Genomic DNA, 21,820 nt, shown 5'->3' on the forward strand with positions numbered 1-21,820 from the left:
GCATGCTGCCCGGGTTCGATCCTCAGCACCACATACAAAGATGTTGTGTCCACCGAAAACTAAAAAATAAATATTAAAAATTCTCTCTCTCTCTCTCTCTCTCTCTCTCTCTAAAATAAATAAATAAATAAATAGCTTAAAATACTTTTATTAAGAGGAAGAAAAGGGACTGGGAATGTGGCTCTGCGGTAGAGCCACATTTTAAGCCACACTTAAAAATCAAGGCAGAGAGTTGGGGATGTGGCTCAAGCGGTAACACGCTCGCCTGGCATGCGCGGGGCATTGGGTTCAATCCTCAACACCATATAAAAATAAAATAAAGACAGGCTGGGGATGTGGCTCAAGCGGTAGCACGCTCGCCTGGCATGCATGCGACCCGAGTTTGATCCTCAGCACCACATGCAAACAAAGATGTTGTGTCCACCAAAAAATAAAAATTAAAAATTCTCTCTCTTTAAAAAAAAAAAAAAAAAAGGGCTGGGGATGTGGCTCAAGCGGTAGCGCACTCACCTGGCATGCGTGCGGCCCGGGTTCGATCCTCAGCACCACATACCAACAAAGATGTTGTGTCTGCCGAGAACTAAAAAAAAAAATAAATAAATATTAAAAATTTTCTCTCTCTCTCTCTCTCTCTCTCTCTCTCTCTCTCTCTCTCTCCTCTCTCACTCTCTCTTTAAAAAAAAAAAAGATAGTACCAGAAAATTGTGACAATTGTTAAAAAAAAATTAAAAAATAAAATAAAGATGTTGTGTCCACCAAGAGCTGAAAAATAAATATTAAAATCAATCTCTCTCTCTCTCTCTTTCTCTCTCTCTCTCTCTCTCCCCCCTCTCTCTATCTCTTTGGAAAAAAAAATCAAGGCAGAGCTGGGCACAGTGGTGCATGCCTATAATCCCAGCAGCTTGGGAGGCTGAGGCAGGAGGATTGTGAGTTCAAAGCCAGTTTCAGCAAAAGCAAGGTACTAAGCAACTCAGTGAGAACCTTGTCTCTAAATAAAATACAAAATAGGGCTGGGGATGTGGCTCAATGGTCAAGTGCCCCTGAGTTCAATTCCTGGTACCACACCCCCCCCAGCCAAAAAAAAAAAAAAAAAATCAAGGCAGAGCTCAGCACTTACTGAGTTCCTAGCAGGTGCCAGAATCTCTGTATTCCACACACTAAACTTTCTCATGGCAGTCTCATCTCAATACAATGCAATGGGGACTACCATCTTCTCCACTTCCCAGATGCAGAGACTGAGGCTCAGAGAAGTGAAGCCTGTGGTTATATAGCGAATAAGGGAAATCTAGGATTTAACCCAAGCCCTCTCAAACTCAAGAACAACAGTCTTAGTTATGAATCCTATTAAGAGATATTCTAAAAACAAAATCAAAAAACCACCTGGAGTGTGGGAGGGGGATGGAAAGGAACATTAGGAAGGGGAGTAATGTTGCCATAGTAACTCTATCTGTCCCTCCCTAAAGACCTTTCAGTTATCTATGGGTGGCCACCTGTCCCCATGGCCCACATACACCAGTGGTCAGACTATTCTGCAAAATCGAAAGCCCTGTTCAGATGACTCCTGGAAGCAAGTCGGGTAAGTTAAGGTCAGCCCAGTGTGGATGGACTGTTACAGACCAGACCTTGTATTGGCAGGCAGGGCAGAGGCATAGGCTATCCCAGACCCAGGGTACAAGTGCCTGTGGGATGCTAGTGACATCTCAGTCCACCATTCCCTGCAGTAGCTTGAAGCAGTATCCCATGAGCACTGCCAAGCCAAGATACCTGGAGCAACTAGAGAACTACCTACGCAAGGAGCTCCTTCTGTTGGACTTGGGCAAGGATTCTACCCAGGAACTGAGACTGCAGGTCAGAGCTACAGACAAAATGTGAGAAGGGTGGGAAGAAACCTTACTCAAAGAACTGAGCACTTCACACCTTCAGGGGAGACGACCTCTCCCAACTCTGAAGTCTCCTTCCCTGAAAAGAAGCATATCCTATGACAAAGCCAGCTAGGGCAAAGCTGTAGCATGGAACCAAAACCCTAGTGAGGCTGGTAAGTACCCATCTGAGTGAGGTTAACTGGATGCAGCCTCTAGTCCCTTTTGCAGTCTCCAGGATCCAGGCTGAGTCTTATTTTATGTCAGCAAATAGCGCCCAAATTTGTCAGCTAGGCAAGCAGAAGTCATAGTGTCCACCAGCCCTGTAGTAACAACCCCAAGCTTGAGGAAAAAGCTGAGAGAGAGAGAGAGAGAGAGAGAGAGAGAGAGAGAGAGAGAGAGAGAGAGATATCAGTCTAGATGCAACACAAATTCCAGTACATATTAGGATATCAGGGAAGGACTCAAATAGGGATGATGGCAGGGATTCCCTGACTTCTGCCCTAATCCTGACTGAAGTATTTACTGAGCCCCAGACATGTACCAGGCCCTGGACACAATCATACAAAAAGAAGTTACAGCACTAACAAGGAAGCAGAAGCTTGAAGGCACACCACTAGGAGTAGTGGGGGTGGGACTCAAACTCAAGGCTGCTTCTGGAGCCTGTGCTCATTTCAGTAAACAGTGCTACCTCTCTGCAAATCAAGAGGTCCCTGCTTCACACCTGAGTAACATCTCAGAAAAACAAAACAACAAACAAAAAACAATCTTCCTGTGTCCAAGTGGGATAGAAAACCATACATCCACTATGAAGCTGGAACTTAAGGCAGGCTTGAACCTTCAACCTCTTCCCCCAGGATGGCAGGTGAGAGGCCAACAGATTCAGGAGTTAGAAAGCAAGAAGCTGGTTACCCGGGAACCAGAGACAGGGCTCAGACAGAGTGCCTGGCCCATGATGGTTCACCATGCCTCACAGACCAGCAGAGGCCTGCAGGCAGCTGCTCCCCAGCTCCATTGTGCCATGAAAAACTTTGGTGATGCCTTGGGCATTCATTTGTGTTACCTGGGAACACTTCTGTGCCCAGTTAAAAAACAACAACAACAACAAAAAAAAAAACATGGGTTCCTATAAAAGGGTGGCATCTATGAGCCAGGAATTGACAGGATTCCTTTTTTTTTTTTTTTTTCCCAGCCTTACAGAGAGATCTTTGAGTTCTTCATAGAGGATTTCAAAACATATAAACCATTGCTATCCTCCATCAAGAATGCATATGAGGTGATGCTGGGTAAGAACACAGCCCTTCTCATGAGCCCAGCCTACAATGGATGCAGAGGATTCTATTCTTTCTGAGGCTCCACAGCAGGGTTGGGGCAACTACTAATTGGGATTTGAGGTCACTTTTGCATGTACTGTTCTGTGATAGGGCTCCCCAGAGGACATCACCTCCTCCTGTCCTTGAGAGGGAACCCCAGAAGAGTGAGCACCTCTGGGAAGTGAGGTGGTCCTTTTTCAGACTCAAAAGGTATAAAGCAGATTGTGGCTTTAGGACTAAAGATGCAGGGCTAAGTGTGTAGTAGCAACCCTGATCCTCATTTGGACTCTGCCCTTGCTTTTAAAGCAAGTGTGAGAAGGTCTGAACTAGGAACCATGGCATTTAACAGGCAAGTATAGACTCTTGGTGTTTGCAAGTGATAGCCACTTACCCATGACCTTAGGATCTGTCTCCTGGCTGCTCTTCATGGCTCCAAAAGGACTCTTCCATCCATCCCTGCTTAGCCCACCAAAGGGAGAAGATTCGTGCCTTGGAGCCACTGAAGGCCAAGCTTGTCACTCTGAACGAGGATTGCAATGAAAGAATCATGGCTATGAGGGCTGAGGAGAGGTATGAAATCTCCATGCTCAAGAAAGAGAAGATGAATTTGTTAAAACTCATTGACAAAAAGAATGAAGAGAAGATCTCATTGCAGACAGAGGTGAATGAAAATGATGTACTGACCAAGTCCCTGAATTCCTGCCCCCTCATGGTGACCTTATTATGCACAAGGCTACTCCTAACCCTATCCACCCTCCATCTACCTTTTTAACCCCTCCCCAGAGCATCTGTTACCTCTATCCTCTGACCTGCTGCAGGGCTCAAAACAGGTTTGGTGTGGCCCTGAGTGCCAGCAGACTTTCTTCACAGGAGGAAGCACTGGCATCTTGTTGGGTTCTTGGGAATGCTGCTTTCCTTCTTCAACCTTTCTTATTCCTAAGCTGAGGACCACCCAACACCCATCCCACCCCTGTATCGACTGGCTGCCTACAGGGATCCATAGAAAGCTCCTGACCACACAACCACTGTCCTAGCAGGTGTCCAAACTGAGGAAGAACTTGGCTGAGGAGTACCTGCACTACCTCAGTGAGCGAGATGCCCGCAAGATCCTCATTGGAGATCTGAATGAGCTTCGGTACCAGCGGGAGGACATGTCACTAGCCCAGTCCCCAGGTAACCTGAGTCAAGAGTCTCTCCCCTCTCAAAGGGCTGGAGAAAAGTCTGGCTCTCATCACTCACCCCATTCATTCAAGATTTGTAATATCTGCTCATTCTGTACCCATACATGTGGGACATGTCCCTTTTACTAACAAGGGTTGTGAATCTTTTGAGTAGGACGAGAATCATGGGATCATTAAGTAGGAATACTCCTAGCAGCTGAGATAGCCAGGGCTCCCTGTGGACCAGACAGGCCTAGTAACACATGTGGTGGGTTTCACTACTTAAGAATGAACCCCTAGGCTGGTAGCCATGTGGATAAGACACGGGGGATTCAAGGCAGATAAGGCAGAAAAATCTTGGGTATGCTAAGGGATACTCAACCCAGGCCTGGGCTACAAACCCCAGAGTCAAGGTGACACAGGCTGATGGGTCCCCTGGCAGGCGTCTGGGGGGAGGACCCCGTAAAGCTAACCCTGGCTCTGAAGATGACCCGGCAAGATCTGACCCGCACACAGATGGAACTCAACACCATGAAGGCCAACTTTGGAGATGTGGTACCCAGGAGAGACTTTGAAATGCAAGAAAAGATTAACAAGGATCTTCAAGAGCAGGTGCTGGTGGGCAAGCAGGGCCAGGAATGGTAGGGCAGGGTTAAGCAGGTGGGTGACTAGGACCAATCACCTTACCCACAGCTGGACAGTCTGCGAGCTGATTATGAAGAGGTCTGCAAGGAGCATGATTCACTGCTACAGATGCACATGAGCACACTGAAGGAACGAGACCAGTTCTTTTCTGAGCTGCAGGAGATCCAGCGTACGTCCACACCACGACCTAACTGGACCAAGTGTGAAGGTAATGATGACTTTCCTGGCCCCAGGGTCTGCTAAAAGACATGAACTGGACTCCAGGTCCTTCTCCCCTTCTGCAGATGTGGTGGCTGGAGGCCAAGAACGCTGGCATATGCTGGCAGCAGACAAGAACAGTGACCAGCTGGTTGATGTGCTATTGGAGGAGATTGGCGAAGGCCTGCTCCGGGAGAAAGACTCCTTTCCTGGTCTGGTAGGGCATTCCTAGCAGGAAGTTTGGGTCAAAGTCAGAATAGTCAGATTGTGCTATTAAGGAGAGTTGAGCTTTAAAGGAGACCATCTGGGGCTCTTCCCTGCTTGGAGGTGGGGATATCAGGTAGCCCAGACATGAGCGGACACCATGCCTTCCAGGGTTATGGGGAAACCATCCCCACTTTCCTTCGGTTTGATGGCCCTGTGGAGAACAAGAAACCAAGCAAGAAGGAAGTGGTAAACATCCTTAAGGATGCCTGGAAGGAACGTCTGGCACAGGAACAGGTCAGCTCTCACCAGTCATGTTGGCCCAGTGTGGCCTTATATCAAGTCCTCTAGGGGGTCCCCTCATGGTGCTAGGGAATAGGGGTGGGTCAGCCAACCCTGGGACATGCTGACCAAGCATCCTCCCCACTCTGCAGAAAGAAAAGTTTCCAGATTTCTTCTTCAATTTCTTGGAGCATCGCTTTGGGCCCAGTGATGCCATAGCCTGGGCTTATACCATTTTTGAGAATATCAAGCTCTTCCACACCAATGAAGTCATGAGTCAATTCTATGCAGTTCTAATGGGAAAGGTAAGCTTGGACCTGTTTCCCTACCTGGTTCCCTCAGGGAGACAGAGGGACCTTTGTCTTCAGCATAGCCCAGCACTGCCCCCATCACTCCACAAAGCAGCAAGTTAGTGAATAATTTCCTTTCTATAGAGGACAGAGAGTGTGTATATCAACCAGAAGGAAACAGTAGCCCAGCTGCAAAAAGAGATGACCAATGCTGACAGTCAGAACGAGGGGCTACTAAGCATGGAGCAGTTCAGGTAAGAGGCCTGTCCTGGCCACACCAAACTTCGGCACCTCTCCTCTGGCCAGGAATACAGGGAAAAAAGAAGCCTGGCAGGAACAGTCACAGCCTCAGAGATTGCTGTTCTTCTGTACACTAATGGGGATGGCAGAAAAGGGTGTGGGGAATTGGGTGGGCAGCCTCTGCCAGTCCTCTTGTTTGTCCTTTTGTTTCCCCATAGCAACATCCTTAAGAGCACTTTCCCCCTCAAGAAGGAAGAGCAAATTCAGGAGCTGATGGAGGCAGGGGGCTGGCATCCCAACAGCAACAGTTCAGACTTGTTCAACTACCGCTCATTGTTTATGGAGGTAGGTAGGGAGTCTAAGAACTTGCTCAGCTCCTACCCTAGCATTGACTGGCCCCCATTCAATGTGGCCTCACCCTGCCTGGTGGCCTCTTCCAGAATGAGGAGGGCCAGAGTGATCCCTTTGTGCAAAAGCTGTGGCAACAGTATGTGATTGAGAAGGATGAGTACCTACGTGAACTAAAGCAGGAGCTGGGCCTGGAACTGTGAGTGACCCTGGGGCCTATAGGTCCACTTGGCCATTGGTGATTCCCACACAAGTCAAGTTCCACAGGGTGGCATCTCAGGCCCCTGAGCACACTGAGCTTTCTGCTGGGCACTATAAACTGCTCAAGTCCAGCAGAAAGGAGAGCACCTTAAGAGTTTGGGCTACAGAGAAGAAGGCTCAAGCCTGTTTCTCTTCTTTTTTTGTGGGGCAGCCATAATGAGGTGACCCTATCCAAGATGCGTAGGGCCTTGATGAACATTGATCCCAGCCTGGACAAGCAGACTTTGAGCACCTACCTGAGCCAGGCATTTCAGCTCCCCATATCAGAACTTCCAGAGGAAGGCAACGAGGTGGAGGAGGGCACCAAGCTGTGTCTCAGGCTTGCACTGGAACAGCTTCAGATGGCTGATGTCAAGCGCATAGGGCCTCGAGACATAGAGCCTACAAGCTAGGACCATCATGGATCGGATGAGAGCTTCAGTGCTGCTAATACAATGTTTAGTACTAAACTGTTTGAACCCATACCGTTTTCGAGGCTATGTTGAGATGTTGGGTGGTAAGGGAAGGAGGATTTGGGAGGTTAGGATATGAACCAAAAAGCAGAATATTCTATTTGTCACAATTTATTGATGCTAGGGGACAGGGAGGAGAGCTGGAGGGTTATGTGGGGTTAAGAGGCCTCAAGTGGGGAGACGGCATATTGAAGCCTCGCCACTACTGCACAGGGAAGACAGAATTCCCACTGAATGCACAGGGGATGAGCAGCTGCCGGTATTCCAGGGGTAGGTGTCGTTCCACAAGCACATACAATGAGACTTGGTCAGTGATCAGGCCCTGCCTGCAGCAGAGGAAGAGAGGGGTGTAGGGAATCAGTACCAGCACTCCCACACCCAGCCTTCCTCTTCTGCTCACTCACCGCACCCAGCCTTCCTCTTCTGCTCACTCACCGTCGCATCAACAGTTCCAGGTCTTCTGGCCTCACAGTCTTTCGGCCAGCATGAGCAGCATATACCTCCAAGTCATTGCAAAGGTGCTGGAAATACTTCTCTAGGCTGCCAAGAAGTTTGGGTTACAGCAGACTGAACAGTCTGTTCATAATCTGAGAGGCCCCACTCTCCATCCAGGTGTCCAAGACTCACCATTTCTCCACCATTTCAAAAGCCTTCCTCTCCATGGGCATCTTAGCATAGAAGCTGAAGAGTTTTGCATAGTGGTTCAGTCCAGCCTTGTAGGAATCTTGACGGGGCCTGGAGCCAGCAGTTCGGGGTCTGGGGGTAAGCCGGGCTGACACAGGCTCCCTAGTCTCTGAAGACAAGCTGGGGGCAGGAATGGACAGAGATGGTTAAACTGCTTTACTTGAGAAGGTCCCTAATAGGGCAAGTCCTACTGACTCATGATAAGACTGAGTCCATGTGCTCCTTAGCTTGGACCAGCAATCCCAACCATCTACAGAGAAGCAGTGGACTTGGGACCACACAGAAAGTTGGGTCCAGTGTTTCCCTGGACCCTGTTTGTCCAGTCTGGATACAATGTCCAAGTCTAGCCTCATCATATACAATGGTACTTACTCAGGCCTGCGATCCCCTGGCCTCAGAATGAACATTTTCTCCCCTCAGGAGTCTTATCACTGCCTGTCCCAATTCTGCTAATCCTCCTCCAGGAAGCCCTGAGTACACACTGACCTAGGCACATCTACCTCACCCTAGCTCCCGTAAGCTCTTGGAGGTAGGCATCAGGATCAGATATGCCCTTGGGAAGTATCTCCTCATACTGGCTCAGGCTGCTGTGCTAGATAATCATCTGTATACCTGTGGAAAAGGGGATGACTGTGCGCAAGGTACCTAATGCTGACTTCAGCGCCTGGCCCTTTCCCAAGAGGCCCATGAGTAACAGGGTCATGGAATCTTACACTGCAACATCAGGCGGTGGGGCTGGCTCAAGAATTGAATGCAGTCGCTTGGCCTGAAGGAACCTGGGTGTGCTGGATGCCAATTGTGGACTTGCTGCAGAGAAAGGGTAGGGTCATAGGAAGCTCACATTTGACCCATCTCACCCAGTTATACAGGTCCAGTAAAGTCTTTTCCTGTTTCTCAAGAGCCTCAACTAGCTCCAGCTAAATAAGTATCCCTCAGAGTCTCCCTGGCTCCCTACCCAGAAACAATACAGGCAAGCCCCTTGTGTGTGCAGGGCCTCAACACACCTGTTGCCATTTACCCACTGATCCACATACTAGGCTTCTTACCTGGCCTGTCAGAGGTGTTCTCATCCTCTGAAGATCCTTCTGGCTCCTCTGCCTCCATAGTCTCCTGGGATTCCTCTGCTTCCATTACTTCTGAAACAAAACAGGCCAAGGCTGTGGCTCCAAGAAGGGTAAAGATGGAGCAGCAAGGCGAGCCCCACTCATTGAGGAAAGACCAAGTCAGAGGCAGCACCAGGGCACTAATGTGAAATCTTCTGGTCTAACACTGACACTGTTTTGGGTGGAGGAAGAACCTCCAGCCAGAATGCTTTGGGGAACACAGTGTTAGGGCTTGAGGAAGGAAAATCAACAGTGTTAACCTGCCCAAGCTAAGCTTGGCTCCAGGCCACCTGCCCTACATACTCACTGTGGTTCTGTAGCCCAGGTCCACTGCTCTGTGTCCTGTCCCCCGTAGTCCTCTCAGCATCTTCAGTACCAGTAGGAAAGGGGTTGGGCAGAGAGCGATATACACTGGGGGAGCAGCCAACCAAGGGCTGTGAGAATGGCTGGGTGTCTTCCAGTACAGTGTCCGATGGCAGATTTGCAATAGGGGTTTTAAGGCTGTCACCTGAAGATCAAGAGCCAGCTGGCATTCAGTGTATTAAAGGCTAACCTGCTGATACTGAGTTGCCAGGGTCTGAGCAATTGGCCCCATGGGTGTGCCCTGCCTGAGTGGTCTCAGAGAGAGATGACCTACACCCTAAACTTCATCTCCCTTCCACTGCTTTCATTGCTTACCTTCCTGCCTTTGGTCCACAGCTTGCCCACCTGCAACTGTTTACCCTTACCTGTACTCTTCACTTTCCTTTGGCCCAGAAATTTTCCTACTCTGATAAATTTGACTTGTCTTAGGGAATCAGGCTCCCAGGTCAGCTCTAACTGGCTTGCTGATCATGAATCCGCCTTTCATTCTTCCAATGAGTTTCAACCACCAGACCACACCCTTTTCCTACCCTACCCCTGTAGTTCAAGGATTTGAGATTCTGGAAGAAATGGAGACACTCAGACTGAGCTCCACCAAGGCCAGTGCCAATAACCATGGAAAGAAAGTAGAAACTCCTCATAGACCTATTAGCCAGGCTCAAATGCTATCTTTGATTCCACCAAGAGGGATACAACCCCAGAGTGAGGAGTATCTCCAATCTGTCATAGGAAAGTACCTTCTCCCAAATGCTGAAAGGCAAAACCTCAACCTTACCTGGAGGAGCCAAGGCCAAGGAATTATCTTGCAAATCCTGCAACAAGGCACCCACATCTATAGCACGGGGGCGGGGAGGTCTGCGAGCCAAACCAGGTCTCCTCACTGACTGTGGCTTAAGAGGTGTAGCAAAAGTCAGGTTGAAGGAGCTGGTGGTAGGGAGGAGGCAAGAGGAAAGTCAGGTAAAGTCAGGAAAGCCCAATGTCCCCAAAGGAATGCCCCTATCTGCTCTTGGGGTTCTCATCTTTTAGAATGTAGTCACAAGTGTGTGAGGCTAGAACCAACAGGGATCATATAGCTAGATTCCATCAGTAAGAACCTCTCTCCCCAAGCCTCTACTCAATCAACCCCCAGAACAGGGAATAATACCTGGTAAGGGATGGGGCATCAGCATTTTCAGGATGCTCTGTCAGTGACCAGAACGAAGATGTAAAAAGAAGAAATCACGGTAAATTATTAGAGTCCATGAATGCTCTCCCTCAGGCCTCCTTAAGCCTCTTCAGAAAACAGGAGGCAGAGGAGAGCAACAGGTGGTATCCTAGGCCTTACCTTGCAAGTGAGGCAGGCCCTGGTCTACTTCCTGCTGAAACACTGACAATCTCAACCTCTGCTTCTTCCTGTCAGAGGCTGGCAGACCTGCAGCCAGGGTTGTGGGGGGCTCAAGTTCAGGAAGTTGTAGCTCCAGGCTATGAGGACAGATCTTATCTCAGACAGGCAAGGAAGCCCAACTTTGGCATTTGGAACCAAGAGGTGCCCAGACCAGAACAACTCAACAGCCCAGCCCAGGAGGAAAGTTCACTGTGTACCTGCCCTGACTGCTTTCCCTTCTGGAGGGTTGGACCACCTGCAGTGCTGGCACTGGCTTCACCACGGCCTCTGGCGTGAGGATGGAAGATTTTGGGGCTGCAGAATAGAACAGCAGAGGCTTCCTTGAATGAGGGCTAGCACAGGACTGGTGCCTATCTCTGCTTGGCAGATCAGTGCCCACTCACCAGTTATTAGGATGTTCTCTACCAGAGTCCGGGGTGTCTGTTCCTTTAGGTTACCAATGACTTGAATGTGGGCCAGTCTGCCAATAGACTATGGGTGAAAGCATCATGCAACTAGTCTGTTTTTTTTTTTTTTTTTTTTTTGCCTGGGGAGTCCTTCAAGATGGGCTCCAGAAATAGACCTGATAGCCCCAAGAAGGCAGTCTGGGCCCTATAGTCATCAGTGGACTGGGCACTTACCCTGACTCCATGGGAACGCTGTTTGGCAGATGTCTTTGTTCTGCTACTCAGCCTCCTGGAGGAAGATGTTTTAAGTAGGGCTCTCTGGGCACTGTGTAAAGACCAATTTTCTAAGAATTATGTAAGGGAATTGAAATGACAGGCTATATGATGCAGAGACATGCTTTCACCAGGGGTCTTGGTTTAAAGCCCTTTTCTCTTAGAGATAAGAACCCAGAAACCACTTGAGCCTTCCATAGCCTCTGTGTCAAACAGTATGTGTGTGAAAGAGAACTATTAGGTATGGGAAGAAAGGGACCATGATTGATCCAGAGGGGTACTGAAGAAGCCTTCACAAAGTGACTTTAGCAGAACCATAAAGGATAAGTTGGGATTAGCCATACAGACAAGAGGAATAATCGGAAGAGCTTCCATCCAAACACTTTTAAAAGTCTGAAGGCTATTTAAGTATTTTTAACCCTTTTGATTACTTGTCAGGGTCTGATGGGAGACTAAAATGGGTCACCCAATTCTGTCTCCCCAGTCCAGTAACTCTCAGAACCACATAAATATTCCCTGAGCACAGGTTCTATCTCATCACTCATAGGTAAAAAAATCTATCATAAATGACTTCCCACTCCTTTATAAGGGAAAGGACTGAACTGTCTCAAATTCCCACTTATGCACCCTCTGCCCCATGAGATCACCACAACCCTCTCCCAGGGTCACTCCCTCCAAGTCAGAACAAATTCCTGCTCCCTAGTAGAACATCTTTCTAGTTCCTGTCTCCCGACTTTTGCGAAGGCTGTTCTCTCTAGTTCTGTTCCCATCTTTCAGCTGAGAGCTGCAGAGTAGGGCTGAATGTGCAGGAAAAGGTGGGGACCACCCGGAAGGCAAGGGCAGATGTCTGGACACACCCTGGGTGGTGTTGGCCAAACAGCCTAGAAAACTTAGCAAGCATCCTTCTGACTCCAGAAGTGGAAGACTCCGAGAGTGCACTCTGTGGTCCCGAGGCCTGGTTGCCTGGAGCTCCAGGGTAGGGGCACAAACAGCTTGGCCGAGCCAGGCTGGGGGAGCGGAGCAATTCTCGGTGCCCAGAGCTCTGCTTCTCTCTGGGACTGTTGCCCTCTCCAAATGGGGTTGATGTTGGCTCCCACCAAAACCCCACTCCCGGGTCCTTCTAATTGCATCGCCTTCCCATACCCAGCCCCGGAACTCCGGGGTCGCCGAGGGGTACGCGAATCCGCGTTATCCAGCACGCGCTGCAGGACCGTGCGAATAGTAGGCTCGCTGTCCCAGTTGTCGGCCATCCTCTCCGCCTCCGGCTTTCGCCAACGCACAGGAAGCTGCCGATACTGCGTTCCCGCCGCCGCATTTAAGGAAGATATCGCGATGCTTCCGCACAGCCCCACGGGAATTGAAGTTCTCGCCTTACCCGCGGTGCGCCGCGCTAACCGTGGTGATTGCTAACTATAGCTTTGGAGGCAGCCTTTCCAAACGTAAGACTGGGCAACTGTGTGCTCCACTCCAAATTTTGGTTTCCTCATCTATAAGACAAGGCTGAAACCCACCTAATAAAGATTCGTGTCGGGACGGGTGTTGGGGACTGAACCCAGTGGTGCTCCTACCGCGGAGCTACATCTCCAAGCCCTTTCTAAAATTTTGATTCAGAGTCTCACTAAATTGCTGAGGCTTAGAATTTGCGATCCTTCGGTCTCAGCCTCCTAAATCGCAGAGATTACAAACGTGCGCCACCTCCACTAGTGAATAGGCATATTTGTATTTGTTATTAAAACAAAACAAACGTGTGATAACCCACACCGGTAATACCAGTAATTCAGTAGGGAGACTAAGAAAGATGGCCAGTAAGTCAGCCTCGGCAATTTAGCGAGACCTTATGAAACATAAATTAATTAATTAATTGCTGGGATCCGGGCGCGGTGACGCATTCCTGTAATCCCTGAGACTTGGATCACAACTTCTAGACCAGACTAGCAATTTAACGAGCCAATTTAGTGAGACCCTGTCTCAAAATAAAAAATAAAAATGACTGCGGATGTAACTCAGTGATAAAGCACTCTTGGGCTCAATAAGTAACAAAAAATAAAAAGTGCTGGGCTGGGATATTACTCAGCAGTTACTTTACCCCTGAGTTTCATCCCCAGTATTTAGGGGTGGGGGAGTGGGGAAGGAGCAAAGAAAAATTAGATTCTAGCTTCTGAAAATAATAGAACTGCCTGGCGGGTGCAGCACATCTGTAATCCCAGCAACTTAGGCAGGAGCATCACAAGTTCAAGACCAACCTGGATTGCCGCTGTCTGGCTGGGCACAATTCAGGAGCCACTTGTCAAAAGAAACTAACTTTATTTTTAGAACCACACACTGCCAAACAAAACAGCTCCTCAAGAAAAACCCTCAGAGCCCAACTGCCACCACCGGCTTCCCACAAGCCTCTCACCCACAAGCCTCTCCACCTCCCCCAATCCTCCTGCTCTTGAGGACCATTGGCTGGGTCACATGGGCGGAGCCAAAGAAGTCCCCCAATGAGCAGCTCCGTGGTCTGAAAGGGCAGGGAAACAGCCCAATGAGCATCACTGCAGAGGAGCCAATCAGCTAGATGTTGCTGGGGCAGCTGTGAGCCAGTCATCAGCTGGCAGTCTGAAGGGCGGGAAACAGCCCAATGAACATCACTGCAGAGGAGCCAATCAGCTAGATGTTGCTGGGGCCGCTGTAAGCCAGGGCCCCTGTGAGCCAATCATCAGCCAGCAGTTGGAAGTTTGCTGGCAGCTTTAAGTTTGCTGGGGCCCCTTTGGCTGTGGCTCTCAACATCTCCCCCTCTCTGTTTAAACAACAAGCATGTGGCTTAGGGACTGTGCCTGCCTTAGGTTGTCCAATACTACATATGGTCCTTACCTGTCATCGGATGAGCTGATCTCAGGGCGTCAGCCTCCTGTCTTAGGTTGGTACCATTGCAATTGGATCTTAGCCGTCACTGACTACCGGTCCAGTATACAGCCACACCTGTGGAGAGGTCTTTGTACCAGCGGGGGGGGGGGGGGGGGGGGGGGGGGGTTCTTTGCCTCACCTCTGTTGGCCCCCAAATTTTAGCTGAACGATCATGACAAGCAGAAGGGAGGAAGATACACCAAGCCAATTGACGGCTCCTTTTGGAAAATTTGTACCACCGATGACATCATCAGCAAAAATACCCCAACACTACCACAAGTCGCTGCACCAACAGATAGTTCACAATGCATACAAGTGAGTTCACAATGCATCCAAGTGACACATAGTCTAGGCAAGTTCTGCAAGCAGTTCGGTGATGGCTATTGCAGAAGCTGTAGATTGGTTTTATCTTTGTCTTCACCGGCACTGGGATGAAGATAGGAATTCTGGTAATAATGGCTAAAGAAAAAATTATGTAACATTCCAGAAGGCACTAAAAGAAAACAATTTTCTTGGGCTGGGGATGTGGCTCAAGAGGTAGCGCGCTTGCCTGGCATGCGTGCGGCCTGGGTTCGATCCTCAGCACCACATACCAACAAAGATGTTGTGTCCGCCGAGAACTAAAAAAATAAATATTAAAAAAAATTATCTCTCTCTCTCTCTCTCTCTCTCTCTCCTCTCTCACTCTCTCTTTAAAAAAAAAAGAAAAGAAAACAATTTTCTTAACAATTTACATTGTCTTCACTGGCACTGGGATGAAGATAGGAATTCTGGCAATAACGGCTAAAGAAAAAATTGTGTAACATTCCAGAAGGCACTAAAAGAAAACAATTTTCTTAACAATTTACATTATCTTGAAGAGAATTATTAAATATAATGAAAAGGAAAGGTGAAAGCAAACAAACAGATCTGTTAACCTCCTTTTTTGTTCACATATTAAAACAATCCTCAACAGTTGTTTACCCAATTTAAATTAACCCATTTAAATCACGTGAATTAAAAAAAAAATATTTGGATCCATTTTTTCATGAGCGCTCATCATATATGATATATGGACATACGTACATTCAAACATATAACACAAAACACAAGTGTGCACACATAATATAATACATACAACACATAACATAATAGTAAAGACCTTATAACTTTTTACAGGTGAAATCTCCATTGCAATGTTTAAAAACTCTATAGTCAAAAAAAAATAGAACTGATCAGCAAAATATTAACCTAGGTCTGTATGAGCTCAAAAAACAAAATAGAACTTCATGATATGGGAAAGGGCAATAATAAAATAGATATTGAAAAAAGCATCCTGGTTCTGTTGCAGATGTAAGAATAGCCAAACTGGAGTTTTGGATATCAGCTGTTATGTATTTGAGCCAAATCATCTTCTTTTTGGTCTGTAGAAATTGCTTTAATTAATCTCTCTGGAATCCAAATCGGCTGCTGTTCTCCCTGTGGAAACACAAAAACAGGCCCCCGACTCCAGACAATCACTGGGTCAGGACCTTGGTTAATCTCTCTGGAATCCAAATCGGCTGCTGTTCTTCCTGTGGAAACACACAAACAGACCCCAGACAATTACTGGGTCAGGACCTTTCCATTGTCCTGTTAGAATATCTTTCCAAAGTACCTTGGGCTTATGTACATTTTTTGGACACATATGCCTTTCTGCAGCACTAAGTCCTGATGAATCCAAATTTAAAAAGTTTAGAGTAAAAAGGGTTATTTTAAGTTTATCTTTGGGGAATATATACCCCTTCCCAATTCCATCTTTTTGCCGTACGCATGCCAGGCGAGCGCACTACTGCTTGAGCCACATCCCCAGCCCTCAAAATAAAATTTTAAAAGGGGATGGGCCTGTGGTTGGGGTTGTGGCTCAATGGTAGAGTGCTTGCCTAGCATGTGTGAGGCACTGGGTTTGATTTTCAGCACGGTGATAAATAAATAAAAAATAAACCATATATATATGGATATATGGCTGGGACATAGCACAGCAGTAGGGCACTCCTGGGTTCAATCCTCAGTACCATAAAAACAAAGAAATTAAATAAATTAAAAGGGCTGAAGCTAGCTTAGAGAGGGTCCTGGGTTCAATTCCCAGTACCACAAGGGGGCCGGAGTGGGGGGAGTCAGGAAAAAGGGTGAAAAGGGGCAAGAAAAAAAAATGGGAGAAATGGAGAACTCTGCAAAGAAAGGCTAATTTGCAGGTAACTTCCATGTCTATTGCCTGGCTCCTCTCTCATTTTCACAGCCTCATTACGCTTTAAAAGATTTTCTCCCAAAGATGTCAAGGGAGAGAGAGAGGTATTACCTACAATGCAAGTCCTTTTACTTAAAACTCTTCGATGGTTCCCAGTTACCTGCAGAATAAAATACCAAGTTCTCTAACATGGCCCAGTTTGTTATCTTTCAGCGCTTTTGCTACCCTGGCTGTCTGCTCCCATGCCCTTTAAGGGCCAAGAAAAGGCTACAACTTCCAATCAAGGACTTAAAGGTTCTGGGGCTGGGACTGTGGCTCAGCGGTAGTGCACTTGACTTGCATGTGTGAGGCCCTGAGTTTGATTCTCAGCACCACATAAATAAAATAAAGGTATTGGGTCCAACTACAACTAAAAATAAGTATAAAAATTGTTTAAAAATAAAAAGGACTTAAAGGTTCTAACTTTCTAGGTTCCTGATCACCATCACTTCCATTTTTTCCTCTGCCCTATTCCTTAATTTGTACGTTTACTTCTGACTAGCCATCTATTTGCAATATTCACATCTATTATTGAAAAGACAGATCCTAATCCTAGGGTTTCTGGCTCCAAGAGGAAGGGGCCTGGTCATTCTGGCTCCTTGCAGCCCCCTGCCCTATGTACTGCAAATAGTTGCCTAGTAGTGATTTAAATTATGTAAGTGAGTCAAATCAGGCTGAGTCGGAAGTCTCCAAGGCAGAGAAAGTGGTTCCTGAGCTCCTTCGGGGCACCGAGGCCCAGGTTTCCTTCTCTCCCAAGAACGCTGTCCACTCAAAGACACTCAGGATTTGGGGGCAGCTTCTAGCAGGTAGCACAATCTTGCCCGAATCCTAATCCGCAGTAACCGGACCTTTTCCTTAGGCGGCGCTCGGAACCACACTCGCAGAGTTCGCGCGAAGCATCATGGGACTCGTAGTCTCCGCGGGCATACCCATAGCGCTTGCGTACTGCTGAAGCACGCCTCCTTATCCCCAACCCCATCAGGATTCCGGGTCCTTGTAAGCAGCAGTCTATGTGACAGCATTCCAACAGAACACACTTCTTTCGCCCGCCAAGGATGATCCGGGTCTGGAAAAGAATTTTTTTCGGGAGACTGCTGCGGTGCCCTGGAAAGCAGCCGGAATTAAGCACGCCCCCTCCCGGAAGTGAGCGGCTTTTAGCGCGGTGCATTGTGGGGGGCGTAGTCCTCCTTTCCAGGCGGTCCTTCGCGGCGTCCCCCGGGCCGACTCCTGAGCGCAGGCGGACGGCCGGGCGGGTGGCGCGGCGCGGGCCGGCGGGAAGCGTATTCTGGGCACGGGGCGCCGGGCCGGGCCGCCTGCGCCCGGCGGCAATAGTGGGAGGCTACCTAAGGCCTCGTGCGGCGCCGCCCGTCGAGGGGCTGGCGGCGGCGGAGGGACCGGGCCGTCGAAGAGCTCAAGAGGCCGGTGGGCCGGGCCGAGCCGCGCGGCGCAGCCATGCCTGGCTTTACGTGCTGCGTACCGGGCTGCTACAACAACTCTCACCGGGACAAGGCGCTGCACTTCTACACGTTTCCCAAGGACGCTGAACTGCGGCGCCTCTGGCTCAAGAACGTGTCCCGTGCGGGCGTCAGTGGGTGCTTCTCCACCTTCCAGCCCACCACGGGCCACCGTCTTTGCAGCGTTCACTTCCAGGGCGGCCGCAAGACCTATACGGTGCGCGTTCCCACCATCTTCCCACTGCGCGGCGTCAATGAGCGCAAAGTAGCGCGCAGACCCGCGGGGGCCGCGGCCGCCCGCCGCAGGCAGCAACAGCAACAGCAGCAGCAGCAGCAGCAACAGCAACAACAACCCTCGCCATCCGCCTCCACTGGCCAGACCGCCCAGTTGCAGCCAAACCTGGTGTCTGCCTCCGCGGCCGTGCTCCTCACCCTTCAGGCCGCTGTAGACAGCAGCCAAGCTCCGGGATCCGTGCCGCCTGCGCCCACCACTCCCACTGGAGAAGATGTGAAGCCCATCGACCTTACAGTGCAAGTGGAGTTCGCAGCCGCAGAGGGCGCAGCCGCCGCAGCTGCCGCGTCAGAGCTAGAGGCTGCTACAGCGGGTCTGGAGGCCGCGGAGTGCCCTATGGGCCCCCAGTTGGTGGTAGTAGGGGAAGAGGGCTTTCCAGATACTGGCTCCGACCATTCCTACTCTTTGTCGTCTGGCACCACGGAGGAGGAGCTCCTGCGCAAACTGAACGAGCAGCGGGACATCCTGGCGCTGATGGAAGTGAAGATGAAAGAGATGAAGGGTAGCATCCGCCACTTGCGTCTCACCGAGGCCAAGCTGCGCGAAGAACTTCGTGAGAAGGATCGTCTGCTTGCCATGGCTGTCATCCGTAAGAAGCACGGAATGTGAATGGATTCCGCTGCGGTCTGCAGAACTCCTGGACCTTGCAGCCCTAGGAATCCTCAGGCTGATGTTGGAACTCCCCAGTAGTGTGGTTGACAGTACTGAGGCTTAGGGCAGCTGGATTCTTGCTGGTGATCTGGCACCTTCACTTGGGGCTTCTGACTTAATTGGTGACACCAGCAATTATGACTTTGTGTACCCTTTCTCCCCACTTTATGTTGCAGATTCCGGTTAGGCAGAGGCTTCAGAATCACTGAACTTGAAACTTACCCTGGAGGGATGCAGGTGGGATGCCCAGGAACTATGGGTTTAGGAAAACCACACCTTAAGGTTTGCCAGCAAACAGAGAAGACTCTACTGTGGGTAGTGATAAAGATCCAAATAACATCAGTTCTCCTTTTCATGGTTAACCTTTTCAGGTGCAGCCTGTGATTCTAATGGGGACTAGTTGATCTGTGCCTCCTCCTAGAACCTCCCCATCCATGAGGTCATTTATGGGGGATCTGGGTGACCTGCTGATGGAGATCCAGCTTGCCAGGGACTTAGGTTTATCCTGTTATGTTTGCTACTGGTTACAAATTCTATTTTCTGTACAATTAGTCAGACTAAAGTTTTCACTGTGTTTGTTTGGCAAAACAAATTAAACAAAAAGTAAGGTTTTTATTTTTGTTTCGCCATTTTATTTTTATAAAAATTCAGCTAAGTGTTCTTGAAATTTGGGGAAATAGGCCTATTTGAAAGACCAGGATGCCCCTGAGAATAGATATTCTTCAGGTTTCTCTATAAAGTGACCTTAAGCACATGGACCCTGGCCTCAAGGTCCTTGTAGAGTTCCTGGCCCAGCTCACCCCAAAGAATTTGGAAACTGCACTGAAAGTCTCATTGGTTTTCTCCTTATGTCCTTTTAACAAGAAGGTGAAACTGAGACTAAGATGAAGTCTAAGAGGAACTGTTCAGGTCCTCCTATCTCTGAGAGTTTTAAATTCTCTTAAATTTTCAGCTGGTATTGAAATTTGCTCATCATTTCCTTCCTAAGGCCTAGCACAGTGTTGGGTACACATATGCATGCAATTACTTAAGCCACAAAGACCACAGCTGGAAGCAGCCATGGGTCCTGCAGTACTCGGGACTCTTGTACAGATACCTTGGCCTTGGGACACCTTCAGTGTGAAAGAGCTATCCAAAGAGGGCATTAAGGAGTTGGAATTTGTGAGCCCTTGACTCATGTTTTTGGCTGCCTTTATTTTTTGACTGCTACTGGGGGGGGGGGTGAAAGAGTAACATTTTAATCTATAGCTCCAAGTAATTTAGCTCAAAGCCAATCTAGAGGTGAATGCCTTTGGAGCTATCTTGTTTACTATGAGTGATGGGGCACTATTAAATGACTTCCTTCTCTTCTGAACAGAGCCACCTGTGTGGCTGTGACCTGGAATGGCCCGAAAACTAATCTGTTTCCCTTCTGGTCCCTTGGCATTGAGGTGGGAAACAATCTTTTGTGAGGAAGGAGGGTACAGCATAGGTTGTATAGGGGCGCGCTTGGGGTACCGGACTGGATCTTTGCCTTTCAAGGACTAGCTGGCTGGTAATCAGATGGTAGAAGCATAGCTCTGCAATTCCAGACCATCTGAGCCTTATCAGACTGGTCTCTCACATATCACCACTCTCCTTCCTTGGAGTGGAGGCTTTCCCAGGCTTGGGTCTTTCTCTTTAGTGTATCCTTGAGCTCCTGTTCTTTCAAGGGATGCTGCTGATGTACTTTGTTTCTCTTGAACCTCTCAGCAGCACTCCCTGGACCCTTTCCAGTGTCTGGAGGTTACTTGCACACAACCTGTTTTGATTTCCAGGGGAGGAGGAGGACAGTTCACAGAGCAAGAAAAGCCCCAGGTGCAGGTGTACCACTAGCAGGTAATAGAAGAGAGTTCTCAGTGTCTGAGTAGTAGAAGCATTTAGATAGGTAAAGTGGTCTGAACAGTCCTGGGATTTAATCAAGTTTAGCTTGATCTTACCAGTCATCCCCAGGAGGCAAGTGTGGGTGGCTAAAGGTGCAAAACAGGAGTACTGAGAGATCTTAGGCCAGGAGAGAAGGCTTAAAGCTATTTCCCTTTCTTGTGGTGTCCTAGGTTGGCTGCAGAGCCATTTGCCCAGCATGAACCTGACCTACAGATAAGCTTTCCTTCAGATGTTTGTGTTACCAGGGAAACGAAGAAAAGGGCGTTGAAAGTAAAGGGCAAAGGATGGGAGAAGGGTTTACTGATTTCCTAGTCCTTTAAATATCGGGAAAAGTTTTGGGTGAGCTAGTTATTTCTCTTAATAAAAATCAAACTCATAGCTATCTGCTGGAAAGAAAAGACAAAATTTAGAATACTTTGAAGATCCCGCTGTAGAAATGTGAGTAATCGCTCCAGAAAGCCCCACCTGAGGGGCATCTGAGATTCACCCAAGAAGTCTAGTCTGCTGGAAACCAGCTTTAGGCCCAACTGGCCCCAGGGCCGAGCTCCCAAATGGTGGGACAGCAGAAATTGGGTTCCGCCCGGGCTGGCTTAAGTCCTCACGGCTCAGCTCGAATTGGCAGCCGGAGCCCAAAGGCAGCGGGGTTTCGCGAGCCGAACATCCCAAGGGCCCAGGGAGGGACGCCCCGGCCAGCTCGGGGCCAGGCCGGCCTCCTACAGAGGCGGGGCTAACCACCCACGGCCGCACAGCCTGGGCGGGGCCGGCCCGCTGGGACCGAGCGACAACAGAGCCCTGACCCTACCCTGGCGCCAACCTTCGTGTTCCAGAGGCTTCCGCTGGACCACAATTCTCAGGGGCTCTCCCGGGTAGCCTCCCTCCCTGACTTAGCCTCTCCTCCCGCGCTGCGGGCAGTGTCTGGGCCTCCATGCATAGCACAGCGGGAAC

At 49.0% G+C, this 21,820-nt stretch overlaps 3 protein-coding genes across 4 annotated transcripts; 2 read left to right on the forward strand and 1 right to left on the reverse strand.

Annotated features, from left to right (window-relative positions):
- Nucleotides 1-1,463: 1,463 nt before the first annotated feature.
- On the forward strand, nt 1,464-7,192 carry TSNAXIP1 (translin associated factor X interacting protein 1; the record flags this gene model as incomplete). The annotated part of the gene is made up of 14 exons (XM_081274998.1): nt 1,464-1,576; nt 1,722-1,848; nt 3,052-3,145; nt 3,637-3,833; nt 4,210-4,345; nt 4,775-4,944; nt 5,026-5,185; nt 5,262-5,392; nt 5,551-5,676; nt 5,814-5,966; nt 6,096-6,205; nt 6,410-6,536; nt 6,632-6,738; nt 6,952-7,192. Exons 1-14 carry the CDS (start codon nt 1,479-1,481, stop codon nt 7,190-7,192), a joined length of 1,977 nt encoding a protein of 658 aa, XP_081131124.1. The 5' UTR covers nt 1,464-1,478.
- A 171-nt stretch (nt 7,193-7,363) lies between these two features.
- Nucleotides 7,364-12,745, reverse strand: CENPT (centromere protein T). 2 transcript variants are annotated; one of them, XM_081275000.1, is made up of 13 exons: nt 12,589-12,745; nt 11,407-11,461; nt 11,170-11,257; nt 10,984-11,080; nt 10,727-10,863; nt 10,547-10,583; nt 10,178-10,326; nt 9,347-9,547; nt 8,983-9,072; nt 8,650-8,743; nt 7,880-8,056; nt 7,688-7,792; nt 7,364-7,578 (listed from the first exon to the last, which is right to left on the reverse strand). In XM_081275000.1, the coding sequence occupies exons 1-13, from the start codon at nt 12,693-12,695 to the stop codon at nt 7,455-7,457; spliced, it is 1,461 nt and encodes a 486-aa protein (XP_081131126.1). In that variant the 5' UTR covers nt 12,696-12,745; the 3' UTR covers nt 7,364-7,454. The 2 variants fall into 2 exon arrangements, with proteins under 2 accessions (XP_081131126.1, XP_081131125.1); XM_081274999.1 differs by having other exon boundaries at nt 11,407-11,497.
- Nucleotides 12,746-17,236: 4,491 nt separating this feature from the next.
- Nucleotides 17,237-19,588, forward strand: THAP11 (THAP domain containing 11). The gene has a single exon (XM_081275005.1). It carries the CDS (start codon nt 18,029-18,031, stop codon nt 18,929-18,931), a length of 903 nt encoding a protein of 300 aa, XP_081131131.1. The 5' UTR covers nt 17,237-18,028; the 3' UTR covers nt 18,932-19,588.
- The last annotated feature ends 2,232 nt before the right edge of the window (nt 19,589-21,820 follow it).

The sequence above is a fragment of the Spermophilus citellus genome (genome assembly GCF_964194105.1).
Source record: "Spermophilus citellus genome assembly, chromosome: 18".
Classification (NCBI taxonomy): Eukaryota; Metazoa; Chordata; class Mammalia; order Rodentia; family Sciuridae; genus Spermophilus; species Spermophilus citellus.